General features: G+C 36.7%; 1 protein-coding gene across 2 annotated transcripts in view; it reads right to left on the minus strand.

The window, feature by feature from the left end:
- Positions 1-25935, minus strand: part of PIK3C3 (phosphatidylinositol 3-kinase catalytic subunit type 3) — a 150246-nt gene that overhangs the window by 38305 nt on the left and 86006 nt on the right. For both annotated transcript variants that reach the window (XM_039221755.1, XM_039221754.1), the window contains 7 exons: positions 19797-19902; positions 18196-18312; positions 14769-14900; positions 11095-11223; positions 10403-10472; positions 8353-8417; positions 2064-2148 (listed from right to left, as the gene is read on the minus strand). In XM_039221755.1, the coding sequence (XP_039077686.1) occupies positions 2064-2148; positions 8353-8417; positions 10403-10472; positions 11095-11223; positions 14769-14900; positions 18196-18312; positions 19797-19902 (704 nt within the window). The remainder of the gene's footprint in view (positions 1-2063; positions 2149-8352; positions 8418-10402; positions 10473-11094; positions 11224-14768; positions 14901-18195; positions 18313-19796; positions 19903-25935) is intronic.

A 25935-nucleotide genomic window follows, 5' to 3' on the forward strand; every position in this document is an offset into this window, starting at 1 on the left:
ATCAGGTGAGATAACATATGATCTTCTCTCTTTCACATTTATACAAATGGGGGCTGTGTGAATTCAGGGTGTTCCAATAATTCAAAGTGTCAATACTTAAGGGAGAACACCCTGAAAAAGACATGAGTTAAGAGTGGGATGATCCCCAGAAATTTTCTTTCTTTTTTGTATTTTTAATATTTTATTTATTTCTGAGAGAGAGAGAGAGAGACAGTATGAGTAGGGGAGGGTCAGAGAGAGAGGGAGACACAGAATCTGAAACAGGCTCCAGGCTCTGAGCTAGCTGTCAGCACAGAGCCCAATGCGGGGCTCAAACCCATGAACCGTGAGATCATGACCTGAGCCGAAGTCGGACGCTTAACCGACTGAGCCACTCAGGCGCCCCGATCCCCAGAAATTTTGAAAGTAGTGATAACAGATTCAGAATAATCTGAGATGGCACAGAGTATATTAGAGGATTTTGAGAGAAACTGAAGCTATTCTTTCACTTCAGTGGAAACATTATACCTGTCCAAGGGAATCTTGTCAAAAGGATGCTGTGCATTAGTATTTTGAGCCCATATGAAATGCACAGCATCTTCAAATTGGTATTATAATACAACTTTGATTTAAAGTAAAATTAGACAATACGTGTAAAAATAATTAATACTCTATTTACTTCCATGAAATATACTTGATACCTTGCATAATTTGGAAAAAAATGTCACCATAAATGATTATCACTTTCTTCTTACACTCTGCCAAAAGTCTAAAACTTTACTTTCTAAAATAAAAGTTATACCTATATCTATATGATAACGTCCAGCAATCAGATTCTAGTACAAAGTAGCAACTTATTGATCACTAACTCCTTTGATGAAAAACTTAAATAATGGCTTTCAACCTCCAATATACCAAACTCCCTAAAATACAAATGATTATTTTGTAATATAGCAAGATATAAAGGAAAAAGGCTATTCAAGGTAAGATGAAGAGAAGACCTGCCATCAAATCAATTATCAGGGAAGGAATAAAAGTGTAATATTGGGAAAAGAGAGAAGCAATATTCAATTTGAACTGAAGTATCCAAGAGGTGCAATTAATTAATTAACTTATTTCTTTATTTTTGAGAGAGAGAGAAAGAGACAGACAGAGCACGCACAGGAGAGGTAAAGAGGAAGAAGGAGAGAGAAAATCTTAACCAGGATCCACACCCAGCATAGAGCCTCATCTCAGGACTGTGAGATCATGACCTGAGCTGAAGTCAAAAATTAGATGCTCAACCAACTGAGCCACCCAGGTGCTCCAAGAAGTGCAATTTTAAATGGCAATTTTTATTTTACATGAAAAACCCAGTCATATTTTCATTAGGTCTTGGGAAAAAATAGAACATTACATAAAAGGTACAACAATTATGACATGCATCCATAATATACTGTTCCAGTAATTTTGCTGCTAAGAGTGAGCAGGGCTTTCAAAATTTTAGTCACTATTTATAATGGTATGTGTGTATATATATTTCAAGTAGGAAAAGTTAGCATTCATTTATTAAATAGATTTATGGTGTAAAAAAGTTTTCAGTAACTAGGTGTGGTGGATTAAAGAATAGCCACATGCTCTTTAACATGCTTTTCACTCACGGTGGGAACTATAAGCCCTCCTTTTGGATCCAGGCAGGGTCTGTGACTGCTTTGACCAAGAGAGTATGACAGAAATGACAAGTGACCAGGTTCCCAGTCCAAGCAAGCCTTCAGAAACCAACAATTTCTGGTTGGGTAGACGCCTCATGAATGGGATTAGTGCTCTCAAAAAGGAGAGCCCACAGAGCTCCCTAGCCCATCTGCCAGGGGAAGATACAACAAAAAGTCTTCTACCCAAAAAGGGCCCTCAACTGACCACATAGGTACCTTATCTTGGACTTCCAGCCTACAAGCCACCTAGTCTCTGGTATTTTGTTAGAGCAGCCCACACGGAGTAAGGCAAAATCCTACAATGTACTAAATGTGTATAAATATAGCAACATCCGGATAGTCTACTTCCTTGACTCCAGTGCGTCAGTGAAAACTAGAGCTTGAAAAACTTACCACAGCTTTTAACGTAAGTGTCCATAACTTCAGCACTGATTCCATTTGGTCCATTCTCACTTGGTGCATATTTTCTAAAGAAGTTCTGAAAAGATATAATTTACATGTTTACAAATTCAATACAATCCTTAGCAAATCACACATTTTGCAATTGTAAAAAATGACCAAGTATCTGGTCTAAAGATTAGTCAATAATTATAAAATGTGGACTTAAAAAAAGCATATTCTAACAATCAGTCTTACCACTGTGCTTGCAGATAGTTAAGGTCAAAAAAAAAAGTATGCTACTAACATCAGATAAAATAAATTTGCTTTTACTCTATATCACTTTTTTTTCACCTTTCTTCTGAATGTAAACAATGAGTTTTTTTTTTTTTCATACATGCTCCTTAAAGTGAACACGAGTTATTGAAATTACTTTTTAAGTATAGCTATGGAAACACGGTTACCATTAACAAACTTCCAGTTATAAACCAAATAAGGCAAGGGATATAAACCACAGCACAGGGAATACAGTCAATAATATTGCTTATAATAACTATGTATGGTGGCAGACGGTAACTAGATTTATAGTAATCATTTCATAATGTATATAATTGGCAAACTCATTATGTTGTACACTTGAAAGTAATATAATATTGTATGTCAACTATACGTCAATAAAAAAAGCTCAATAAAAATAATTAGAAAGCAAGTGCTAATAATTCTCAGGGGAAATTGATGGAAAGATAAATATAAGAGAGATGTTAACTGAACAAAAGAATTATAGGGACACAATACATGCACTAGAGTGCCCAAAAAGTCTGAAATCGGGGGGGGGGGGAGGAGAATGTTGTTTTCTTTCTGATTATGAACTATAACTATTCCCTTACATGTAGATGTTAAAGAAAAACAGAATATACTATTTGAAAACACAAATAACATGCTGTTAGAAAACAAAAGGTTTACCCTATGTTTCAGGTTTTCTGAACACCCTTGGGTTTGACAAAGGATCTATGCCAAGAATATATAAAGAACTCCTATAAATCAGTAAGATCCAAACCACCCAAGAGGAAAATTAACAAAAGATGTAAATAAGGACTCCACAGAAGAAATGTATAACCTACACATATATTTTTTAAGGTTCAACCTGTGGGGTAATCAGGGAAAACTAAAACCACAATAAAATACCAAATTTAAAAGTCTGACAATATCAAGATTAGGCAAAGATGTATAACAATGAGAAACAGGGGCACCTGGGTGGCTCAGTCGGTTAAGCGTCCGACTTCAGCTCAGGTCATGATCTCACGGTTCGTGGGTTCGAGCCCTGGGTTGGGCTCTGTGCTGACAGCCAGCTCAGAGCCTGGAGTCTGTTTCAGATTCTGTATCTCGCTCTCTCTCTGACCCTCCCCTGTTCATGCTCTCTCTCTCAGATATAAATAAAATATTTTTGAAAAAAAAACAATGAGAAACAGAATAACTTTCCAAAAACAACTATTTTAGAAAATAATTTTTAATTATCTACTGATGTTGAACAAGAGAATAACCAAAACTCAGCAACACTATTTACACAGATCAGACATGAAACCAAGAATGCACTGTACAAACGGGACTGTCCTTATTTTACCAAATCATAATTGCACAGAGCAACATAATAACTGATAATTTATTAAATTAAATAGTATTAAATTATGATTTATTAAATAATAATTTCACTTAGAAACTATATTAAAGTTCTACATACACTTCACCTCAGCTTCAGGTACTAATTCTAGAGGCAGGTACTATTAATTATTATCAAACTTCACAGATGCAAAAACTGAGACCTAAAGGGTATGTTAGGAGGTCGAGGCCTCCAATAAGTTTGTTAGATGGAGTCAGAGATTCAATATATGATTGTACCACAACGGACACTTATTAAAGCAAAAGTATGCACAGTAGAATCAGGATAGGGAAAATACACGGGCAAAGTCTGGAGAAGCCCATGTGTCAGTCTACTGGCTCTCTTTTCTATGAGGGGGATATACTGAGCATACTTACTACTTTTCTCCAATGGCAATTGGGGGGGGGGGAGGCAGTAATCTGGGTGCAATGTTCTGCCCAGAGATTTGTCTCTTCCTTCCTTTCCTCTGTTCATTTGTTTTGTTTCTTAAATTCTACACAGGAGTGAAATCATATGGTACTTGTCTTTCTCTGACCTAGCTTATTTCACTTAGCAATATACCACCTAGTCTAACCACGTTGTTGCAAATGGCATTATTTTATTCTTTGTTTACTGCTGAATAATATTTCTGTGTGTATGTGTGTGCATGCATGCATGCATGTATCTTTATCCATTCATCTATTTTTTTTAAAGCTTATTTAATTTGAGAGAGAGAGAATGAGCATGTGCAGGGGAGAGGCAGAGAAAAAGGGAGAGAGAAAATCTTAAGCAGGCTCTGCTCTGTCAGCTCAGAGCCCAACTCAGGGCTCAAATTCACAAATTGTGAGATCATGACCTGAGCCAAAATCAAAAGAGCACAACATGCTTAACTGACTGAGCCACCCGGGCACCCTACTATCCATTCATCTATTGATCGACAGTTGGACTGCTTCCATAGTTTAGCTATTATAAATAATTCTGCAATAAACACAGGGATGCATATATCCCTTCATTTGTGTTTTCATATTCTCCGGGTAAATACCCAGTAGTGCCGATTACTGGGTCATAGGATAGTTCTATTTTTAATTTTTTGAGCAACCTGCATACTGTCTTCCTCAATGGCTGCACTAGTTTGTATTCTCACCAGCAGTGCATGAGGGTTCCGTTTTCTCCACATCCTCACCAACAATTGTTGTTTCTTGAGTTTTTCAGTTTAGTCATTCTGACAGGTGTGAGGTAATACCTCAAAGCAGTTTTGATTTGCATTTCCCTGATGATGAGTGATGTTGGTCATCTTTTCATGTGTCTGTTGGCCATCTGGAGAGCCTCTCTGGAAAAATGTCTTATGCCCATTTTTTGATTCAGTTATTTGTCTTTTGGGTGTTGAGTTGTGTAAGTTCATTATATATTTTGGATATTATTTTATCGGATTGTGATTTGCAAATCTCTTCCCCACTTCAGCAGACTGTCTTTTAGTTTTGCTGGTTGCTTCCTTTGCTGTACAGAGCTTTTTTTATTTTGATGTAATCCCAACAGTTTATTTTTGCTTTTGTTTCCCTTGCCTCAGACATCATCTACAACATCTAGAAGGATGTTGTTATAGCTGATGTTGGAAAAATTAATGCTTATGTTCTCTTGTAGGATTTTTATGGTTTCAAGTCTCACATTTAGGCCCTTAATCCATTGTGAGATTTAAAAATGTGGTCCAGTTTCATTCTGTTGCATGTAGCTGTCCAGTTTTCCCAAAACCATTTGCTGAAGAGGCTTTTTCCCATTACATATTCTTGTCTCCGTTGTCAAAGATTAACTGACCATATAAGTGTGGGGTTATTCCTGGGCTTTCTATTCTGTTTTAACAATGTATATGTCTAATTTTGTTCCAGTACCATACAGTTTTGATTACTAGAGCTTTGTAATATAATCTGAAGTCTGGAATTGTGGTAACTCCAACTTTGCTTTTCTTTTTCAAGACTGCTTTGGCTACTTAGGGGGTATTTTGTGGTTCCATACAAATTTTAGGACTGTTTGTTCTAGTTCTGTGAAAAAAGCTGTTGGTATTTTTTTAATGGATTTTCTTTTTTTTTTAGTTTATTTATTTATTTTGAGAGAAACAAAGACATGAGTAGGGGAAGGATAGAAAGAAAGGGAGAGAGAGAGAATCCTAGCAGGCTCCACACTGCCAGTGCAGAGCCCAACACGGGGCTGAAACTCACTAAACTGTGAGATCATGACCTGAGCTAAAACCATAAGTTGGACAAAGCTTAACTGACTGAGCCACCCAGGCGCCCCAATGCTGTTGGCATTTTAATAGGAATTGCATTAAGTGTGTAGAATGCTTTGGGTAGTATAAACATTTTCTTAATGTTTGTTTATTTTGAGAGAAAGAGAGACAGAGTGCAAGCAGAGGAGGGGCAGAGAAAGAGAGGAGGAGACACAGAATCTGAAGCAGGCTCCAGGCTCTGAGCTGTCAGCACAGAGCCCAACGCAGAGCTTGAACTCACAAAACACGAGATCATGAACTGAGCTGAAGCTGGATGTCTAACCTATTGAGCCATCCAGGTGCCCTGAGTAGTATAGACATCTTAACAATATTTGTTCTTTCAATTCATAAGCATGGAGTATCTACTTCTTTGTGTTGTCTTCAATTTCTGTCATCAGTATTTTGTAGTTTTCAGAGTACAGGTATTTAACCTCTTTGGCTATGTTTATTCCTAAGTATTTTATTATTTTTGGTGTAACTGTAAGTGGGATTATTTTCTTCTCTTTTTTGCTGCTTAATCATTAGTGTATAGAAATGAAATAGACTTCTGTACCTTGATTTTGTAGCCTACAACCTTACTGAATTCATTCATCAGCTCTAGTAGGCCAGTATCTCTGCTGAGCATGGATGCAAAATCTTTTTAAAAAAAATTACCAAACCAAGGGGTGCCTGGGTGGCTCAGTTGGTTAAGCATCCAATTTCATCTTAGGTCATGACTTCATGGTTCATGGGTTTGAGCCCCGTGTCAGACTCTGTGCTGACAGCTCAGAGCCTGGAGCCTGCTTTGGATTCTCTCTCTCTCTCCCTCTCTTTCTCAAAAATAAGCATTAAAAATAATCTTTTTTTTTTAATTTAAAAAGTTAGCAAACTGAATCCAAGAATACATTTTAAAAAATCATTCACCACAATCAAGTGGGATTTATTCCTGGAATGCAAGGATGGCTCCATATTTACAAACCGATCAGTGTGATATGTCACATTAGTAAGAGAAAGAATAAGAAACAAATGATCATATAGATGAAAAAAAGCATTTGACAAACCACAACATCCATTCATAAAAAAAAAATTACCTCAACAAAGTAGGTTCAGAAAGAACATACCTCAACATAATGAAGTCCTTACATAAAAATCCCATAGCTAACATCACACTCAATGAGGAAAATCTGAGAGCTTTTCTCCTAAAGTCTGGAACAAGACAAGGATGTCTACTCTCACCACTTTTATACAACATAGTACTGAAAGTCCTAGCCACAGCAATTAGACAACAAAAATAAATAAAAGGTATCCAAATATGTAAGAAGCAAAACTGTACTATTTGCAGATGACATGATACATATATAGAAAACCCAAAAGATTCCAGTGAGCATGAACTTTTAACCAGTGTATGTTACAATTCCTTAAACCAAAGAATAGTATAATCACTTGCTTTGCCATATCAGAATAATGCTTTTCTGTGACTCTAAACTCCATACTGAATTACTGTGACATGATAAACTGTGAAAGACAAAAATACACTGTAGCAAATATCCTCTGTCAAGTCCTTCTCTGTATTAGCTTTCATTTCAGGCACATCAGGTTTTCTGTGTGAATTACATACATTCTTCTTACGTAGGGAAAAAGAAAATCATATTTAAAAAGTAATAAAACTTGGGACACCTGGGTGGCTGTTGGTTAAGCATCTAACTTCAGATCAGGTCATGATCTCACAGTTCTTGAGTTTGAGCCGGGCTATGTGCTAACAGCTTGGAGCCTGGAGCCTGCTTCGGATTTGTGTCTCCCTCTCCCATTGACCCTCCCCTGCTCGTATTCTGTCTCTCTCTCTCTTTCAAAAATAAATAAAACATTATAAAAATTTAAAAATAGCCAAAAACTAATCATTACAATGTGATAAGAACTGATCCATGCCTTTAAGTATAAAAATTTTCAAAGACACACACGGCAGAATCCTAGGACCTGCTCACCGATTCTTAAAGGGAAGTGACAAGGTTGAAGGGGAAGAGAGGGATCTTAAAAACAAATGAGCAAAACAAGCGTGAGCAAGAATATGTAGCACTGTTCTGAAGAATAATAAAGTTGTAAATAACTAAATATTAATTTATGGTTAAACTGTAGAATTTCATAATTTGGAATATAACTATCAACTAACAAATCTTTTAAATTTATTCCCACTCCCCTATTGTGTGCCAGGCACTGTTTAAGAATTGAGTTATCTGTGTATACTACCATGGAAGAATTTCCAACTGTTAGTATTATTCACTTCTGAGAAAAGGAAAACAACTTGAGGAAAGAATGATGATAAAAGGAAACATTCACTTTTGACTCTACATACTTTTTATAAAGACTGAACTTCTTAGAACAATGATATTATATTCATGAATTATATAACCCATTTAAAATTGGTTCTGTACCTGAATGCTTCCTTCTGTATCAAGAACTTCAGCAACAGGAACTGACTGGATAAACTGCATGAAGCCTACATAGAAATATATGCATTGCATTAAGCACATTGGTTAAGCAATAAAATAATGGTTCTACTAAGAATAACCTTCATTTTCAAATGCATACACTGCATACCCAAATAACTTAAAGAGTCTGTAAATAATAGGTTTAGACTGGCATTTGAGTCATAAGAACTAGAAGGAAACTTCTTTCAAATAAACTGATTTACTCTGTTTCTCCAGGCCAATTTCTATTACTGTATACAAGGAAGAAAATGTAATAGTTGGCTTCCTAAATCTGCACAAAAATTTCTTCTTTCTGTACTTTTATAACATACACCAATTAAAAATACTCCATATTTACAATCACTTTAAGAACTCTGAAATTATGTAATATCAATCAACTAAGGCTAAAACTGCACTATATTCATTGGCTTTTTTTATCTAATACTCCATGTCCTACCATTTCCTGGAAATGACAGAAGCATAGATCTCTTAAACTACCAAAAAGAAAGGGAAGAAGACATTATGAAAAATCAAAGTTGAATGAAGAAACTACCATATACTCCTCTGAAGTAAAAGATGTCTCAGGGCATCTGGGTGGCTCAGTCGGTTAATCATCTGACTTCAACTCAGGTCATGATCTCACGGTTTGTGGGTTCGAGCCCCGCATCGGGCTCTGTGCTGACAGCTAGCTCAGACCCTGGAGCCTGTTTCAGATTCTGTGTCTCCCTCTCTCTCTCTGATCCTGCCCTGTTCATGCTGTCTCTCTCTCTATCTCAGAAATAAAACACACACACACACACACACACACACACACAAATTAAATTAAAAAAAATTTTTTTTTAAATGTCTTATTCATTCCTGTATCACAAACAGGGAATAGTCTGTATCAGTTCACTTGAAGAAATTTATTGTTTTCCTACCATGTAGTAATAAGTCTGCCAATAAAAAACAGAGCTTTGACACTGCCTTATAGACTGAACAAGCCTGCAAGTTTTACTGGGATAAATACTATGAAAGTAAGGATACTGTGAAAGAGAATAGTGTAGGGAGACCTAAATTACCATAGAGATCAGAAGGCATCTGACATTTGAGCCATGTTTTGAAGGAAAGTGAAAGTTAATAGGTAAAGCTGTGAGGAAAGGATGCTAAAGATAATGATCATAACATAAATGAAGGCATTAAGGCTGAAAAGAGCATGGTGAATTCGAGAAAATGCAAGGTGGCCCATTGAGCTATTGCCTGGGAAGCAAGGGGAAGACTAGAAAAAAGGAGGCCTGAGAGACAGGTACAGGAGTGTGTCACAGCATGCCGGAACTTTAAACCAAGCTAAGGCCTTTGTCTTTGTCCAAAGAGCAAATGGAAGGGAGAAAGTCATTTTAGGCAGGATAGTCAAAGAGCGTACGTAGACTTTAAACAAGATCATTCTGAGAGAAAATGAGGAATTAAACCACCAAAAAGATTTGAGGGTGGCCAGGAGAAGACCAGGAAACTTTTATTTTTCCCAGACATCTAAGGGTGAGAAGCTCTGAGAGTATCAAGACTACGGATTGACAACAGTCTTTAGGCAAGCATTCCTAGAGAACTGTCTATCAAACTTCCAGAGGTTATTCAATCTCAGAAAGACTTAGATGCTATAGTTCTACATGAAAAAAATTAGTTCATAAGGCAACATCACTTGTTGAGTGGCTTTTTTTTAAGCAGAGCATAATACAAAGCCACTCTAGGTCACAGTAACTCTCAAATGATGACTCTGGACACAGATTAGTATGTAAGAAACTACTATAAATTATAACCAGTTTGAATGCAAAGAAATACAGTATAAAGGTACTAATCTGTCTTATAAATATGCTGTTGAATGATTTCAAGAGAGAGGAAGGGAGAAAGGGAAAGAAGCCCAGTCAGCCTTCAGTGCTACCAATGAATTCAATCTCTAGTGTTCTTAACATTCAATTAAAAGAGGAAAAGTATACTCATTAGACACTGAAATAAACAACCATGGTGTAAAATAACTTACCATGTTTTGTACTAGTGGCTAATACCTTGTAGGGTGTCAATTTCAAATCCAGATTTTCTTTCCGTAGCAGCTTGGGATCAAATGATAAAACATATTAATGAAATAAATATAAAGATTGTTCTGAAACAATTTAGAAGGAAAGTATTCTAATAACTTATTATGAGATTACTAAATTAATTTTACTTTGATCATCAAAAATATATTTATTAAGCACTTAATTGATGTTATCTCCATTTTTTAATCTTATTCTATCTAAATGACTGTCAATAGTTTTCAATCAACACTGGGGGTCTTCTAACTCATTTACGCAGCTCCTTCTACTCACAAAGTATTTTACAACTCAGAAAAAGGAAATGAGGACAAATATGTTCCTTTAAAAGCCAGGGGCAGAAATGTTAAAGAAGAGAAAGATCTAGCTGACTAAGAAGACAGGAATTACTAAACCTGACATCAAGAGAACTTAACTGAGAAAAGAGTTTTAATAAAAAGGAACAAACGCAATTTCATTTTATATTCAACATAAGAGTCACTTTGCAGTGCACAAAACAACTAAACTTGTTCAAGGGCAAATGAAAATTGCTAAGCTTCCTATGATTGTACCTGAATGTTAAAAATACTTCAGTGTCCATACACAGCATATATACTAAACCAAAACTAAAAAATGTTACCCGCCAATATAAAGTTATAGTCACCTTGTCCATGAGTGAAATGATTTGAAGAATAAGTTGATCTTGGCGTAAGTCGTCTCCATGCTTAAATATAACTGGGTATTTGCCCCCATCTTCTGTCTTAAAAAATAACTGTGCAGGCATAAGAGCACTCTGAAAATAAAAATATCGTTTTCAAATCTGGATGTAAATAAATGCACAAAGATTTATCATGCACAGAATGAAATGCTGACACATAAGGTAAACAAATAGGTATTCAGAACCTAAAAAAAGCAAGATGGATTGGCAGCAAGACACAACAGGAATCCTTGGAGAAAACCACAAACTAGCTAATAGTCAGAAGACTACATGGCATATAGAGCAGAAGCTCTGGAGTCAGTCACAGATATGAATCCAGGCTCCACCAGTACTAGATGTTTGATCTTGCACATATTCTTTACCCTGTTTCCTCATCTGTAAAATAAAGACAACATTTCTCTGCACAGTTGTTAAGGTGATTAAAAACCATAGAGGAACAAGAGTCTGGCACCGTGCCTGATACAAAGCAGACATTCTACCTACGTTTGACACCATCATTTTAGCATTACAGACGTAAAGAAATAAATGAGATAAACGACAGCATAAAAACGCACCAGACAGAGGGGTACCTGGGTGGCTCAGTTCGGTTAAGGTCTTGATTTCAGCTCAGGTCATGATCTCAAAGCTCGTGACACTGAGCCCTGCTGACAGCACAAAGCCTGCTTGGGACTCTCTCCCTCTCTCTCTCTGCCCTTCATTTGCGTATGCACACTCTCCCCCTTCTCACTTTCACAAAGTAAATAAGCATTTTTAAAAAATGCACCAGATAGAAAGTCATGAGCTATGATTACTATTTAATAGCAGGTATACGATTGATTAGTCATGCAGCTTTGAGACTCAAACTTCTCTTTTATAAAATAAGAGGAAGTCTCAAATATCTATATCTTTTATTCTGGAATAATTACGTTTTTGCCCTTAAACCTTTCCCTTAACTAGCTGAAATCTCTAATTTAGCTTATAAATGTGTCTAAGTCAACAAATAGTACATTAAATTCTCTTTAGAAACCAAACCTGATGTGGAGTAACATACCGAGACACACACTTGGAGATACAAGGTCAGAAAACTTTTGAAAAAGATGCTCTATTAGTTTAGATCACTGAGAAAAAAAATCCTACAATATTAAAATTTGGAAAATTTATGATATTCTAAAGAAATGAGTCTGACAAATAAAATGAAGGACAATCTTAATTTACACAGGAGAGAAGTAACAGAAAAAAGTATCAGATAGAGGGACAAATAGAAAAATTTGTGACAGAGCAAACACAAATACAGTAAAATGTTAAAATAAGAGGGATAAAAGGCATCAAAAATGCTTCAGTGAATATAGGTTTAAAACTTATAACCTCTTGTGGATTAAAATTCTAAATTTTAAATTATCTTAAGAGAATCATTTTATTATCCCAAGCAAAAATATATTTTATAAAATACCTCAAAGGCATTTGTGACCCAAAAAATGAATAAGAATTACTATGACTGGGGCGCCTGGGTGGCTCAGTCAGTTAAGTGTCCCACTCAATTTCAGCTCAGGTCATGATCTCGCCATTTGTAGGACTGAGCCCCGAATTGGGCTCTGCACTGATGGGGCAGAGTCTGCTTGGAATTCTCTTCCTTTGTCTCTCTCTCTGCCCTTCTCCCACTCTCTTTCTCTCAAAATAAATAAATAAACTTAAAAAAAAAAAAGAATTACTATAAGAGAGGGGAACGTGAGTGGCTCAGTCAGTTAAGCTTCTGACTCTTGACTTGGGCTCAGATCATGATCTCAGGGTCCTGAGATCAATGGGCATGGAGCCTGCTTAAGATTCTCTCTCCTCTTCTTCCTCTGCCCCTCCCCAAATCCTGTTCTTGTACATGAACACAATCTCTCTCTTTTAAAAAAAAAAAAAAATTACGATGACAGAGTTAGTAGTAAATGCCAAAGAACCACTAATCCTAAACTCCAACCAAGAATTTTCAAGAATGCTTACATAAAGAAAAACAAAAACCAACCTGGATATCAGGATCAAAATTATATCTCACGATGTTTTATTGACCATCCATTTTGTGTACATAAGACATAAATACAATACTTAAGGAGAAAATGAGTCTAGACTACCTAACAATAGTGGCAGATATCTTCTTATACCCCACTCTTACAACTCCTGCTTTGTCTTAGATATTCTCATCCTGTTTCAAAAAACTGGTAAAACTACCTTTTTGATTTATTGCTCTTAATTAGTCCTCAGGGAATGTGAATATTAGATGCTGGTATTGTTTGAGAGTTCAAGTCCAAAGGAACACCAGTAGTCTACAGGTATACCAGTTGTTAATGTCTGGGTGTAACTCTACATTTTGGGCTCCACTGGGTTGTAAGCACAAGCAAGGAAATAGTTGCATTTTATCTCTTGTACCAGTATTTTTCAAATTGCAGGCAATAATCCATTAATGAATTTTGAAATTAAACCAATAAAACAAGTTGCAAAAATTTAAAATTTAATGCAATAGAATAATTCTTTTTTTTTTTTTTTTTTAGTGTTTTTTATTTATTTCTAGGGGAGAGAGAGAGACAGCGTGAGCAGGGGAGGGTCAGAGAGAGAGGGAGTCACAGACTGAAACAGGCTCCAGGCTCTGAGCTGGCAGTCAGCACAGAGCCCGATGCGGGGCTCGAACCCACGAACCGCGAGATCATGACCTAAGCGAAAGTCGGAAAGTCAGACGCTTAACCGACTAAGCCACCCAGGCGCCCCTGCAATAGAATAATTCTTAAAAGAATAGAAACTATCAGAGTCCGTACCATGCAGTAAGGTTCAGTGTGCTGCTTGATAAAACTTGACCTTTCAGTTGTGTGAGCTGTGCTGCTATAGGCTGCTTTTAAACACACCCCTGAAATTAATCCAAACCACTTCTTACTATAATCACACCCCTTTTTACATTCATAAGCTGTTGTCTTATGAGCCCTTTCTTTTCCGGATACAAAGTAATATCCAAGTGCAACTTATCACAACACTTAAACACCAGGTCTCCCAGACACCGTGCTTTATGATGCCCAACAGATAATGATGCTTCACAGGTACTGCTGTTCACTCCTTGGGGCTAACTGGAAAAAGTGGCTGCCAGCAGCTCTTTCTAGCCATCCAAGCCGTGGTCAGCCAAAAGAAGTGTGACATGCTATTAAGGACTAAAGAGAATTACTAGTTGAAAAAAATGAAAAAAATTTAAGTTACAAGAAAGATATCAGATCAAGAAATGTTAAAAAGGTTAACTGAGACTGTAACTACATGGATTTATGAACTGAATGGGTAATATAAGTTTCACAATTATAAGTTACTTTTTAAAAAAGCTTACATGAAAAAAAGTAGGTATGGTTCTAATTAATAAAAGTTCAAAAATTAAAGATTAAAAAATAGTCCAGAGTTTAAAAATGTACATTTTTTTTTACACATTTCACATAAAAATGCCTACTGGTAATACAAGATCTTAAATCAAGACACACTAAATACACCAAAGGTAATTTTTTATCTAGCATGTACTAAATCAAACAAAATTATAGATATTATCTTCAATGTAATCATTTTTGAAGGGAGTGTTTTTGCTTTACAGAATTAGGTTCCAATCATATGCATTAGATATCCGTCACAATTACCTTAAATAGTGTAGCTGTTTCTGGGATTATTCCTCTAATTTTCACCTGGGGTTCTAAAGGCAATGGGATAAGTTCCACATCTGACAAATTCATCTTTTCATTGTCTCCAAGCAATGCCTGTAGTCTCTCATTCTAAGAGAACAAATCAGAAAGAACTGAGTTAAAATGGAAAAGCAGTTTATAAAACACAGAGTTAATGGGGCGCCTGGGTGGCTTAGTCGGTTAAGCGTCCGACTTTCGCTTAGGTCATGATCTCGCGGTTCGTGGGTTCGAGCCCCGCGTCGGGCTCTGTGCTGGCTGCCAGCTCAGAGCCTGGAGCCTGTTTCAGTCTGTGACTCCCTCTCTCTCTGACCCTCCCCTGCTCATGCTGTCTCTCTCTCTCTCTCCTAGAAATAAATAAAAAACATAAAAAAATAAATAAATAAATAAATAAAATCAGTGTTTTAAAAAAAAAAATAAAACACAGAGTTAAGACATAAAAACTAATTTACTAACTTTAAAATATTTGTGAAGCACCATAAAAGTATGTGCAAAGTATCATAAAGGAGGGGCACCTGGGTGGCTTGGTCAGTTAAGTGTCCAACACTTGACTTCAGCTTAGAACACGATCTCACAGTTTGCAAGATCAAGTCCCGGACAACAGAGAGTCTGTTTGGGATTCTCTCTCTCCTTTATTTCCCTCTCTCTCAAAATAAATAAACTCAAGACAAAAGTATCATAAAGGAGACAGTGCACATGTGAGAAACAAGCACTTATAATCTGCCTGACAAGAACAGTGGCATAGTTTAAAAGAAAAAATTCCTGGGGGTTCCTGAGTGGCTCAGTCGGTTAAGCATCTGACTTCGGCTCAGGTCATGATTTCATGGTCCATGGTTTCAAGCCCCGTGTTAGGCTCTGTGCTGACAGCTCAGAGCCTGGAGCCTGCTTTGGATTCTGTATCTCCCTATTTCTCTGCCCCATCCCCACTCATGTTCTCTCTCTCTCTCTCAAAATAATTTTTTTATAGTTTATTGTCAAGTTGGTTTCCATATAACACCCAGTGCTCATTCCAACAAGTGCCCTCCTCCATGCCCATCACCCCCCTTCCCCTCTCCCCCACCCCCTTCAGACTTCAATTTGTTCTCAGTATTTAAGAGTCTCTCATAGTTTGCCTCCCTCCCCTTAACTATTTTTTCCCCTTCTCCTCCACCATGGTACTCCATTAAGTTTCTCCTGTTCCATATATGAGTGAAAATATATGGTATCTGTCCTTCTCTGCCTAACTTATTTCACTCAGCATAACACCCTCGAGTTGCATCCACGTTGCTACATATGGCCAGATTTCATTCTTTCTCATTGCCATGTAGTATTCCATTGTATAGATAAACCACATCTTTTCTTTTTTAATTTTTTTAAATGTTTTTATTTATATCTGAGAGAGAGAGAGAGAGAGTGAGTGAGCATGAGAAGGGGAGGGTCAGAGAGAGAGGGACACACAGAATCTGAAGCAGGCTCCAGGCTCTGAGCTGGCGTCAGCACAGAGCCCGACGCGGGGCTAAACCCACGAACCGTGAGATCATAACCTGAGCTGAAGTCAGACGCTTAACCGACTGAGCCACCCAGGCGCCCCCATAAACCACATCTTCTTGATCCATTCATCAGTTGATGGACATTTAGGTTCTTTCCATGATTTGGCTATTGTTGAGAGTGCTGCTATGAACACTGGGGTACATGTGCTCCTATGCATCAGCACTCCTGTGTCCCTTGGGTAAATTCCTAGCAGTGCTATTGCTGGGTCATAGGGGAGTTCTATTGTTAATTTTTTGAGGAACCTCCGCACTGTTTTCCAGATGGGCTAAACAAGTTTACATTCCCACCAACAGTGTAGGAGGGTGCCTGTTTCTCCATATCCTCGCCAGCATCTATAGTCTCCTGATTTGTTCATCAAAATAAATAAACTTTAAAATAAATTAACAACTAGAGTACTGCTGCTAAAACCAAAATCAAGTCATGTCACTCTTCTGTTCAAAACTCCCAACAGCTTCTACACTAACTCAGTGTTTAAGTCATAGTCCTTGTAAGGGCTTACAAGGATAGAGTCCATTTGTGTCCCTGTTGTCTCTGTCCTCCAGCCTCATCTCCTACTACTCTCCCCCATTCCCCCTTTGTTCCAAATACACTGGGCTTCTTCCTATTTCACACATAAATCTCTCTCTCTCTCTCTCTCTCACACACACACACACACGCACTCATGCACGCACACACAGACTCTCACACCAGGGCTTTTGTTCTTGGTGTCCCTCTGGCAGGAATGGTCTTCTCTAAATATTCACATGGCTTGCTCCCTCACCTGCTTTGTCCAAATGTCACCTTCTTAATGAGGATTTCCTGACCACTCTATTGAGAAGTGAAACATTCACTGCCTTACTACTCAAACCCAGCACTTCCTATTTCCTTTCCCTGCTTTATTTTTCTCTATAGCATCAACAGTATCTAGCACACTATATATTTCACTTATTTATTCTATTTACTTTCTCCTCCAAAACCCCATTAGAATAGAGATCTTATATTCGCTGATATATCCCTAGAAACTAAAAAAGTATCTGGCAATCTAGACATGCAATACATTTTTATAGAACAAATAAATGAATACTATCACCTAAAGAATCAAAAAGTGAAAAGAGAACACTTAACAACATTCAAAATGAAAGCTTTAGGTTTTGGGGGTGCTTGAATGGCTCAGTCAGTTAAGCGTCCATCCAATATTGGCTCAGGTCATGATCTCACAGCTCCTGAGTCCAAGTCCCATGTCGAGCTCTGTACTGAGAGCTCAGAGTCTGGAGTCGGCTAGGCAAATGGTGGTAGAGAGCCATCTTGGCATTCTCCATGGTAGGGCCTGTTTCTAGAAAACCTATGTTAACAAAATTGTTTTTTTAAACACATGATAAAAAAATGTCTGAAAAGATTTTTAGCCAAAGTTGGAACTATATTTAGTATTGTTTGATTTAAAACATAGGCTGTGTGGTGAAAACTAAAGTTAATTTGGGAAGCTTTAAGCGATGCCTCAGATAGGTAAGTAGTCAGCCATCCTCCAGGATAGCTAAAATTGAGGTGTAGCCGGAGACTCACATGTGTGCCAAAAAGAAAAGCACATCACACACACAAAAATACTGATTGAAATCCATGCCCCAGGAGCAGACACTCCTGCAGGTGGGTGTGTGGGCTCACACTGCTCCCTCACACAGGCACCTCTGGGGAGAGCGGCTCCAGAAGGAGCAGTGGGAATTTAGTTATTTAACTATGGTGTGTGATTTTTCTCAGCAACAACAAAAAAAGTCATCTCAATTTCATTAAATATATCAACCTAAAGAGATAGTACCAGAACTCAGTATTTTATCATACCAAGACATCGTTATTTAAAAACAAAAAGCAAAGCCCATAAGTTTACCTTTTTCTTACGGTTTCCGCTTTCACGCTGCACTGCCTTCATTAGATGCACTAGCCGATCTACAAACGTTTGCTGCGCAGCCAGCAGAGAACGCATAACTCTGACAGACTTATCACCCTGAAGGGATTGAAAGGAAAGGAAAATTAGTTCTGTGCAGCATAATGATCAGGGTTTCTTTAATAGCATGGGTGATCTTTATTTATTCTTCTAATAGCTACAAACTTCAATACAAAGTGAAATTGAAAAAGATTAATTATCTTGATTCAGAGATAATGAGAAAGCTGCTAGCTTATTTAAACACTGCCAACTCTTCCACAGTTGAAAATTATCTGAGTCTTCAGCAAATACTAATCTATCAAAAACAGCACTTTTTTTTTTTTCAAAGACAGCCATGTGATAAGATAGAATTCATTCACCCAAAATGCATTTACTCATTGACTCAGTAAGTATCTGGAAGCCTATGATGTCTTTAGAAATGCACTGGGCATATGGCAGAAACAATTATCACCTTCAAGGAACTAAAACTCTATTGGGGGGGAGAAAAAAAGCAAAGTACTCAAACAGCAACACAATGCATGCTTGCTTAGTAAAGTGTAAGTTATAAAAATTAAATGCCATAGTCTTATGTAGTGCATTCCCAGTTCATAAAGCATTATAAAATACTTTTTCTCATTTGATCTTCCCAATAACAGAGATAAGGGTGGCTTATCAGTATAAGGGCAAATGTTATCATGCTCATTTTGAAAGTGAGGAAGTTTAAGCCCAGAGGAAGTGAAGTTTCTTCACGAGATGACAAAAGCTGTGACAGACTGAGGTTAGAAGAGACAACCAAGGACTTACCTACCAATAAGCTGAATGCAGAGAAGCTCTGAGAAATATAGAAACGTTTAGGCTCAAAGAGCTCAATAAGATGGGATTTAAATTTTTAGGAACATGAAACATTAAACTGCAGATAAAAGATGCTGTGAAGTAACACAATTCCGTAGAAAATCACAGATCACTGATGTGACAGTTCTCACTGCCCATGCGCCCTCTGCTGGCTGAATGGTGCCACAGTGCTTTAAGAAAACCAACACCAAAGAGGAGAAAATGGCTTTACATAGATTTTAACAACTGTTTAAGAAGGAAAAATATAAGTTATGTAGTAAGTACCTTCAATATGACCATTGTCAGATTTCTAAAAATGTACCCAGTCTTGATAAACAAAATAAAAAAGACAGAGAAATAAAAAAGTAAAGCTTTGGAATTTGTTACATGTATAGGTTTATTCCATTAAATCAGGGGTCAACGAACTTCCTGTAAAAGATCAAGAATATTTTAGGTTTCGTTGGCCATAAAGTTTCCATTTCAACTATTCAACTGCTATTGCAGTGCAAAAGTGGCCATAAACAATATGAGAATAAATGAACATGATCATGTTCCAAACACCAAAATTTGAATTTCAAATAATTTTCAAACGTCTCAAGTATTATTCTTTTTATTTTTTTCAACCATTTAAAAACATCAAAACCACCCTTAGCTCATGGGATATACAAAACAGGCAACAGACCAGATGTGGCCCATGAATGGTGTTTTTGGCACCCCCTACATTAAATGGTTACCTTCAACAACGCTTGGCTGAATCGTCTCATCACATTTAAGTACATCTCATGGGTCTTTGGATCTCTCTGCTGAGTGTCCTGATCTTCACATTCCACTATCACATACCTTAAAAATTCATAATAGGTGAAATGAGACTCAGATTCATTTTGTAAATATATATTCTTTTCCACAAAACCTGATTAATTCACATTTGCAAAAATAAATGGAAGTAATGAAACATATTTTTCATCAGTCTTTAAAAGTGGAAAATGAGGGGCACCTGGGTGGCTCAGTGGATTAAGCGTCTGACTCTTGATTTTGACTCTCACGGTTTGGGAGTTCAACCCCTGCATTGGGCTCTGCACTGACAGTGTGGAGCCTACTTAGGGATCTCTCTCTCTCGTCACTCTCTCGCACAAACACTCTTTTTCTCCCTCTCTCTCAAAATTAAAAAAGTTTAAAAACTTTAAAAAATTATAAGTGGAAAAGCAGGACACATACACAACCATTTATAAAAAAGTAAATTAATAACAATAATGCCTTAATTTGTATAATAGTCTAGATGCTCTTTTGATGCCAACATTTTCTCCTAATACTTTATAAGGTACATACAGCATTACTATCTTCAGAAATCATCCAAGCTTACCTGTCTACCAAGTAACTCAAATAATATTTTCATAATCTCTATAATACTTATGGTACTCTCATATTACATATGGCTCTCTTACACTGAAAACTACTCTGAAGCTAACTTCTCATTAACATACTTCTGCAAAATAAATATAATTTTAAATTGATTTTTTCCCATCCAATCTCCCCATTTCTCAAAAAATCCATATATAATCTTGTGTATCACAAAATTGTGGTTTAAGAGGGTTAAAGAAATTTTTAATATATTCTTATACATGAACTGCTTATACAGTTGTCAAGTCATAACCACTGTTCTGAATTAGATCTTAGACACCAATGTTTTCTAATTCTTCTGATGGGAACAGGCCATCCTAACAAACACATTTTGTATCACAACGAAGAATACACAGCCACATAGGTGTACACAAATGCCCAAAAATGAAATAAAGTTTCACAAATAGTCAATAAACAATATGTTAATATTTGCTACTCTGTTCTATTTCATTTTTCTTTAAATAACAAAAGCTAGATTGTGAGGCTTTAAATTGATTTAAGTGGATCAATTTTTTAATATTCATTTATTTTTGAGAACGAGCATGAGCAGGGAAAGGGCAGAGAAAAAGGTAGACACAGAATCCGAAGCAAGCTCCAGGCTCTGAGCTGTCAGCACAGAGCCCAATGTGGGGCTTGAACTCATGAACTATGAGATCATGACCTGAGCTAAAGTCGGATGCTTAACTGACTGAGCCACCCAGGCCCCCTGAGAAAGACAGAATCTTAAGCAGGTTCCATCCTCCGTGTGTAATGGACATGGGAGTTGATCTCACAACCATGAGATCATGACCTGAGCCAAAATCAAGAGTCGGGTGCTCAACTGACTGAGCCGCCTAGGAGCCTCCTAAATTTTTCTTCTTTAAGCTATCTTCATAATGTTCCACCTGTATTAACAAAAACATCAATGGTTCTCTCTTGGCTACTATTTAAAATTTTAATATTTATTTATTTTTGAGATACAGATAGAGCACGAGCCTGGAAAGGGCAGAGAGAGTAGACACAGAATCTGAAGCAGGCTCCAAGCTCTGAGCTGTCACAAAGCCTAATGCAGAGCTAGAAATCACAAACCACAAGATGATGACCTGAGCCGAAGTCACACACTTAACCAAATGAGCCACCCAGGTGCCCCTTGACTACTATTTTAAAACAGTTTCTGTGGCCCCAAGCATCTGGTTCAAACTTCCACTATCCAGTCAGGTCAGTCCCCTAACTACTCCTAGTATACAACCACTTGATGCTTTTGCTCATGTTGCAGTAATGTCCAGAAAACCTTCCCATCTCCATCTTTCCATATTCTACTCACCCTTTAAGTACAGAAGACACTTAATCTCTTCTAGGAAGTCTTCACAGACCCTTACGAATTCCTCCTTCTCTGACTTCCTAGAATAGGCCTTGCCTCTCAGACAACTTGTGTTGATGTTACCTTACTCATCACTGTTTCACATGTTTAACTCTTAGTTCCCTTCATAGGTTATAAAGAAACTGATGCCATAAGCCCTATCTGAAAATTTTTCAGTAATCCCTGATGACATCCCTGTAATAGTCTTACACACAGAAAAATTTTAATGATTGATAAAAGTAAAAGCCTCTCTACCTCCTCTCCTAGCCAACCAGTGCAATGGTTTACCGTGATAATAGCAGCTGTTTTGAAGTCCTAGAGTTGTACAACCTAGAATTTTCTGTAAAGTGGAATGAAGAACTGAAATATGCCCCTACAGCCACCATATCATGTTCCCAACAGGAGTTCTAAGCCAAAAATTCAAGAAGGCGTTCTTGAATCTTGAATCAAGAAAGCCTTCTACAGCCATAGGATACATATGACTAAATAGTATTTATACTAATAAAATTAATTAAAATTAAATGAAACTAAAAATACAGTTTTTCAATCACACACTCTACATTTCAGGTGCTCAGTAGCCAATATGTGCAGCATTACAGATAATTTCCATCACTGCAGAAAGTTTCACTCAACAGCTCTGTGGTAGATGAATAAGCTATAACACTTAAGATAAAACTCCTATTTCCTATTCACAGTATTCCGGAATGTTTGTCATTTCAGCACACCACCTGGAAGCATTAAGTAGACAGTGATTCTAAACTATAAAACTGTCAACACAGTCGTATTCAAATCCTCTCCAGACCTTCCCATTCTTTAAAGTCCTTGACTATCTCCATCACTTTAGTATATCAATTGTCTTTTTCTGTGTGTTTACAAAGAAATTCACTTCCAAATGAACAATACTGAGAACCAGAACAAATAGGCTCCACTGCTTTGTTCAGGTCTCCCTGACCACCAAGTAAACACACAATGGTCACAGCTATTTCCTCTGACTGAGGGTCTACATTGATGCTCATGATAAAGGTCAAAAATCTTCCAAACCTAAGTTCTCCTACAAAAAGAAAAGTCCATCTAAAATACAGATGACGGTGCCATTTATATTATGACAATTATATATGAAGGACAAATTTGATCAAGACTAAACGACATAGATTTGAACTATTGCCGAATCCTCTGGTCACGGCAGTAAGTAGATTCTACAAAGCATTCTATCTATGGTATTCCCTTGAAACCTATCATCTTCAAGTAGAAATCCAGACAAAACTGCTCAGGTACCCATTGTAAGATGACATCAGGAGACTACCTGCTTCCTGGCAATTTCATTTTGTGGGGTAAATAACCTTTATTACCTTGAAAGGTCTTAAAAGTTATAGAAAAACATGTCAAAGCATCCAAAGTTTACTTTCAATTTCAACATACTGGAATAGCTATAAAAATAAAAAAGTGGAACGATTTATAGATCTTGATGCCCAACACTTTACAGATTGGAGACTGTAACTCCCCTCTGTGGCTTAAAAGGTTGACACTATTCATTTTAAAAGGATTGTCTGCACAACTATAGGCCCCTAAGGATTCAGCTATAGCAGGAATCCCATTTAAATCACTGGAAAGGGAACAAATGAAAAAGGAAATTCAATATGTTCAGAAGGAATAGCACAATCAATTAAAATTTTTATTTTCATACATTTGTTAAAATAAGAGTACCCTGAGAGTGAGAGAGGCCTTGAATTTGTTACATTTGGTTAATATTTTTATACTATTCTGTCCATGTTCAAAGGAAGAGAATGATCATTTTAAACCATGTACTGAAATTATTTTCCATATTTTCACCCAACAATCACAAAAGCAGTGTCTACCAACGTTAGAAGAACCATCAATAGCTTTTTTCTCCCCATTGAGTATTTCTGAATATGTAATATGCAGACCGTAAACACAGGAAAAACAATTACTCCTCAGAGAAGGAATAGACATAGCACATGCTATTGCTTCAATGAATCAGAGATATAGTGGGAAAACACAAATCAAATCTAAGTTTGATGGAATGCTTATAAGACTGGGAGTTGGAGTTGTGCTTTGTTTATCATCTATGGAGAAAACAAAGAGCTCTTTCTGAATGGAAACTGTTGCCTTGTTGGAAATTGTTCATCTAACAGGTTTCCTACTGTTTAACTGTTTTCAGAATGGTTTGAAAACTCTTCCTACTTGAAATAAGAGATCAAAGGTTCTATCACAACTAATTTCGGATTTTACAATGAAATCTGGTCTACAGTTAAATCCCAGTACAGCATTTTAAAACACCACATAATCAGTATATGCACACGTAGCTCACAGAATAGTGGCTACTCTAGACTATAAATTCTGAGCCAGAGAAAACTCTTCATAAATGTGGCAAGAAAATAAAAATCCCTGTAAGAGAATTTTCAGTAAATGACTTAAAAAATATATAAAACTTAATTTTAAAATACCTAAGAAGCTTATAAGTACTTACTCAAAACGTCGGCAATATGCTGTGCGCTACATTTTTTTAAGCTTCCTTTTAAATATTTACTTAGATGTTCACGAGGAAATTTTCCATAACACCAGTGAATGGACATACATTTAAGAAATTAGATTGGAATATGAAGAACATTAGAAAGCAACAGATTACATTAAAAGGAAATACTAGTTATTTGGTAATGTGTGCATTTCCAAGTAAACTTTTCAAAATAAAAATAGTAATTAACAACGAGACAAAACATTCTGTGGGTGTTTTTCAGGAACATACTAAAATTTATTGTGGGAGAAATGTAGAATTATGAATATTGTATTAAACTGATAAAGCAAAAGTAAGGAGCTATTTTTCTCCTTAGACCAATAGGAAAAAAAAAAATCACAGGTTTCAGAGCAGTGCAAGGGGGAAAATGACAGATTTAGTTATAATTGTTGATAGTTTTTCTTCATTGTAAAGGGAACCATAAACGTTAAAATTTAAACAATTATTTACTGTTTATGTCCATAATGGACACCTGTGTTTGTAGAAGATTCCTCTGATTTAGTTGCCTATTTCTTGGCTACAAAGGCAGTGTCCAGAATAATATTATATGTTTGGAGAGTGAGAGAATGAAGTTAAGGCTTGATTGGACCCACAGGACAGTTTTCCAGAATCAGTCTAAAACAAGACAGTATTTTGTTTCATTTCTTCATGGAAAGCAAAATGCCTCATTATATTTCAAAAATAATGAGCTTTCAGAATGAGTTATCTCTTCATTTGTACTGTTCAAATAAACACTGTCAAGGAGTATTTTAGATCAGAGATAATTTCCATAGTTAAATACTATCTAGTATGTCAAAAAGTTTAAACACTTCTGAATGTACAAAAGGCTTCAGGTAAGTCTGGCCCAGCTGGCTTGGCCCTTCGTTTGCTCTATAAAACTGAATAAGGCTCTCTTGTCTAGTGTTTAATCCTAGTGCTTTCTTTTATTGAACCAAAATATTAGTCACTGGGGCTTAAGCTACTTGTCCTTTACCCTTTAATATTCTGTGACAGATAAAGGGAACCAGGCTTCATATTGTGTCTCAGGAAGTCAGCCTTTCTACGGTCTTAGTTTCTCTTCCTTCAACTCAATCAAGGGAACCTTTCTTATGTAAAATACAGATAATTCTACTTGTCCTATTTAACTTCATGGAAACAGTGAGAAAAGGTCATTGAAAGCATTCTGTAAATGGCAAAGTGCTAAATAAATGATCTAATTCTAACTGAAGTTCTGCTCAATTCAGTTACATCATGCCTCTGCCTCAGGTTCTTCATCAATGAGAGAGGTGACTTCAAATTCCAACTTCCTATGTTTGCATTACTCCAATGTTTTGGTAAATAATGTGAAAATGCACACTTCTGAAGGATTTTGATGTATCATACTTTACTTAAATAACATAAAAGGCAAACAGACATCCAACTGCAAAATCCATTACCCATTTTTACCTGAGATCCTGAAAAATCAGTAAAAGGAAGAGAAACAGTGGAGCCAACAAGCATTTCCATGAGCACAGTTGTTAAGAAATATAGCCAGATAGATGTAAGTACTGCACTTAGGCTTTCGATGACTTCGTATACCTTATTTTAAACTGCCTTTATGTTTACAGTATAGGGAAAAATTACT

Source organism: Hyaena hyaena, unplaced genomic scaffold (assembly GCF_003009895.1).
Source record: "Hyaena hyaena isolate Hyena2069 unplaced genomic scaffold, ASM300989v1 scaffold_1007, whole genome shotgun sequence".
Classification (NCBI taxonomy): Eukaryota; Metazoa; Chordata; class Mammalia; order Carnivora; family Hyaenidae; genus Hyaena; species Hyaena hyaena.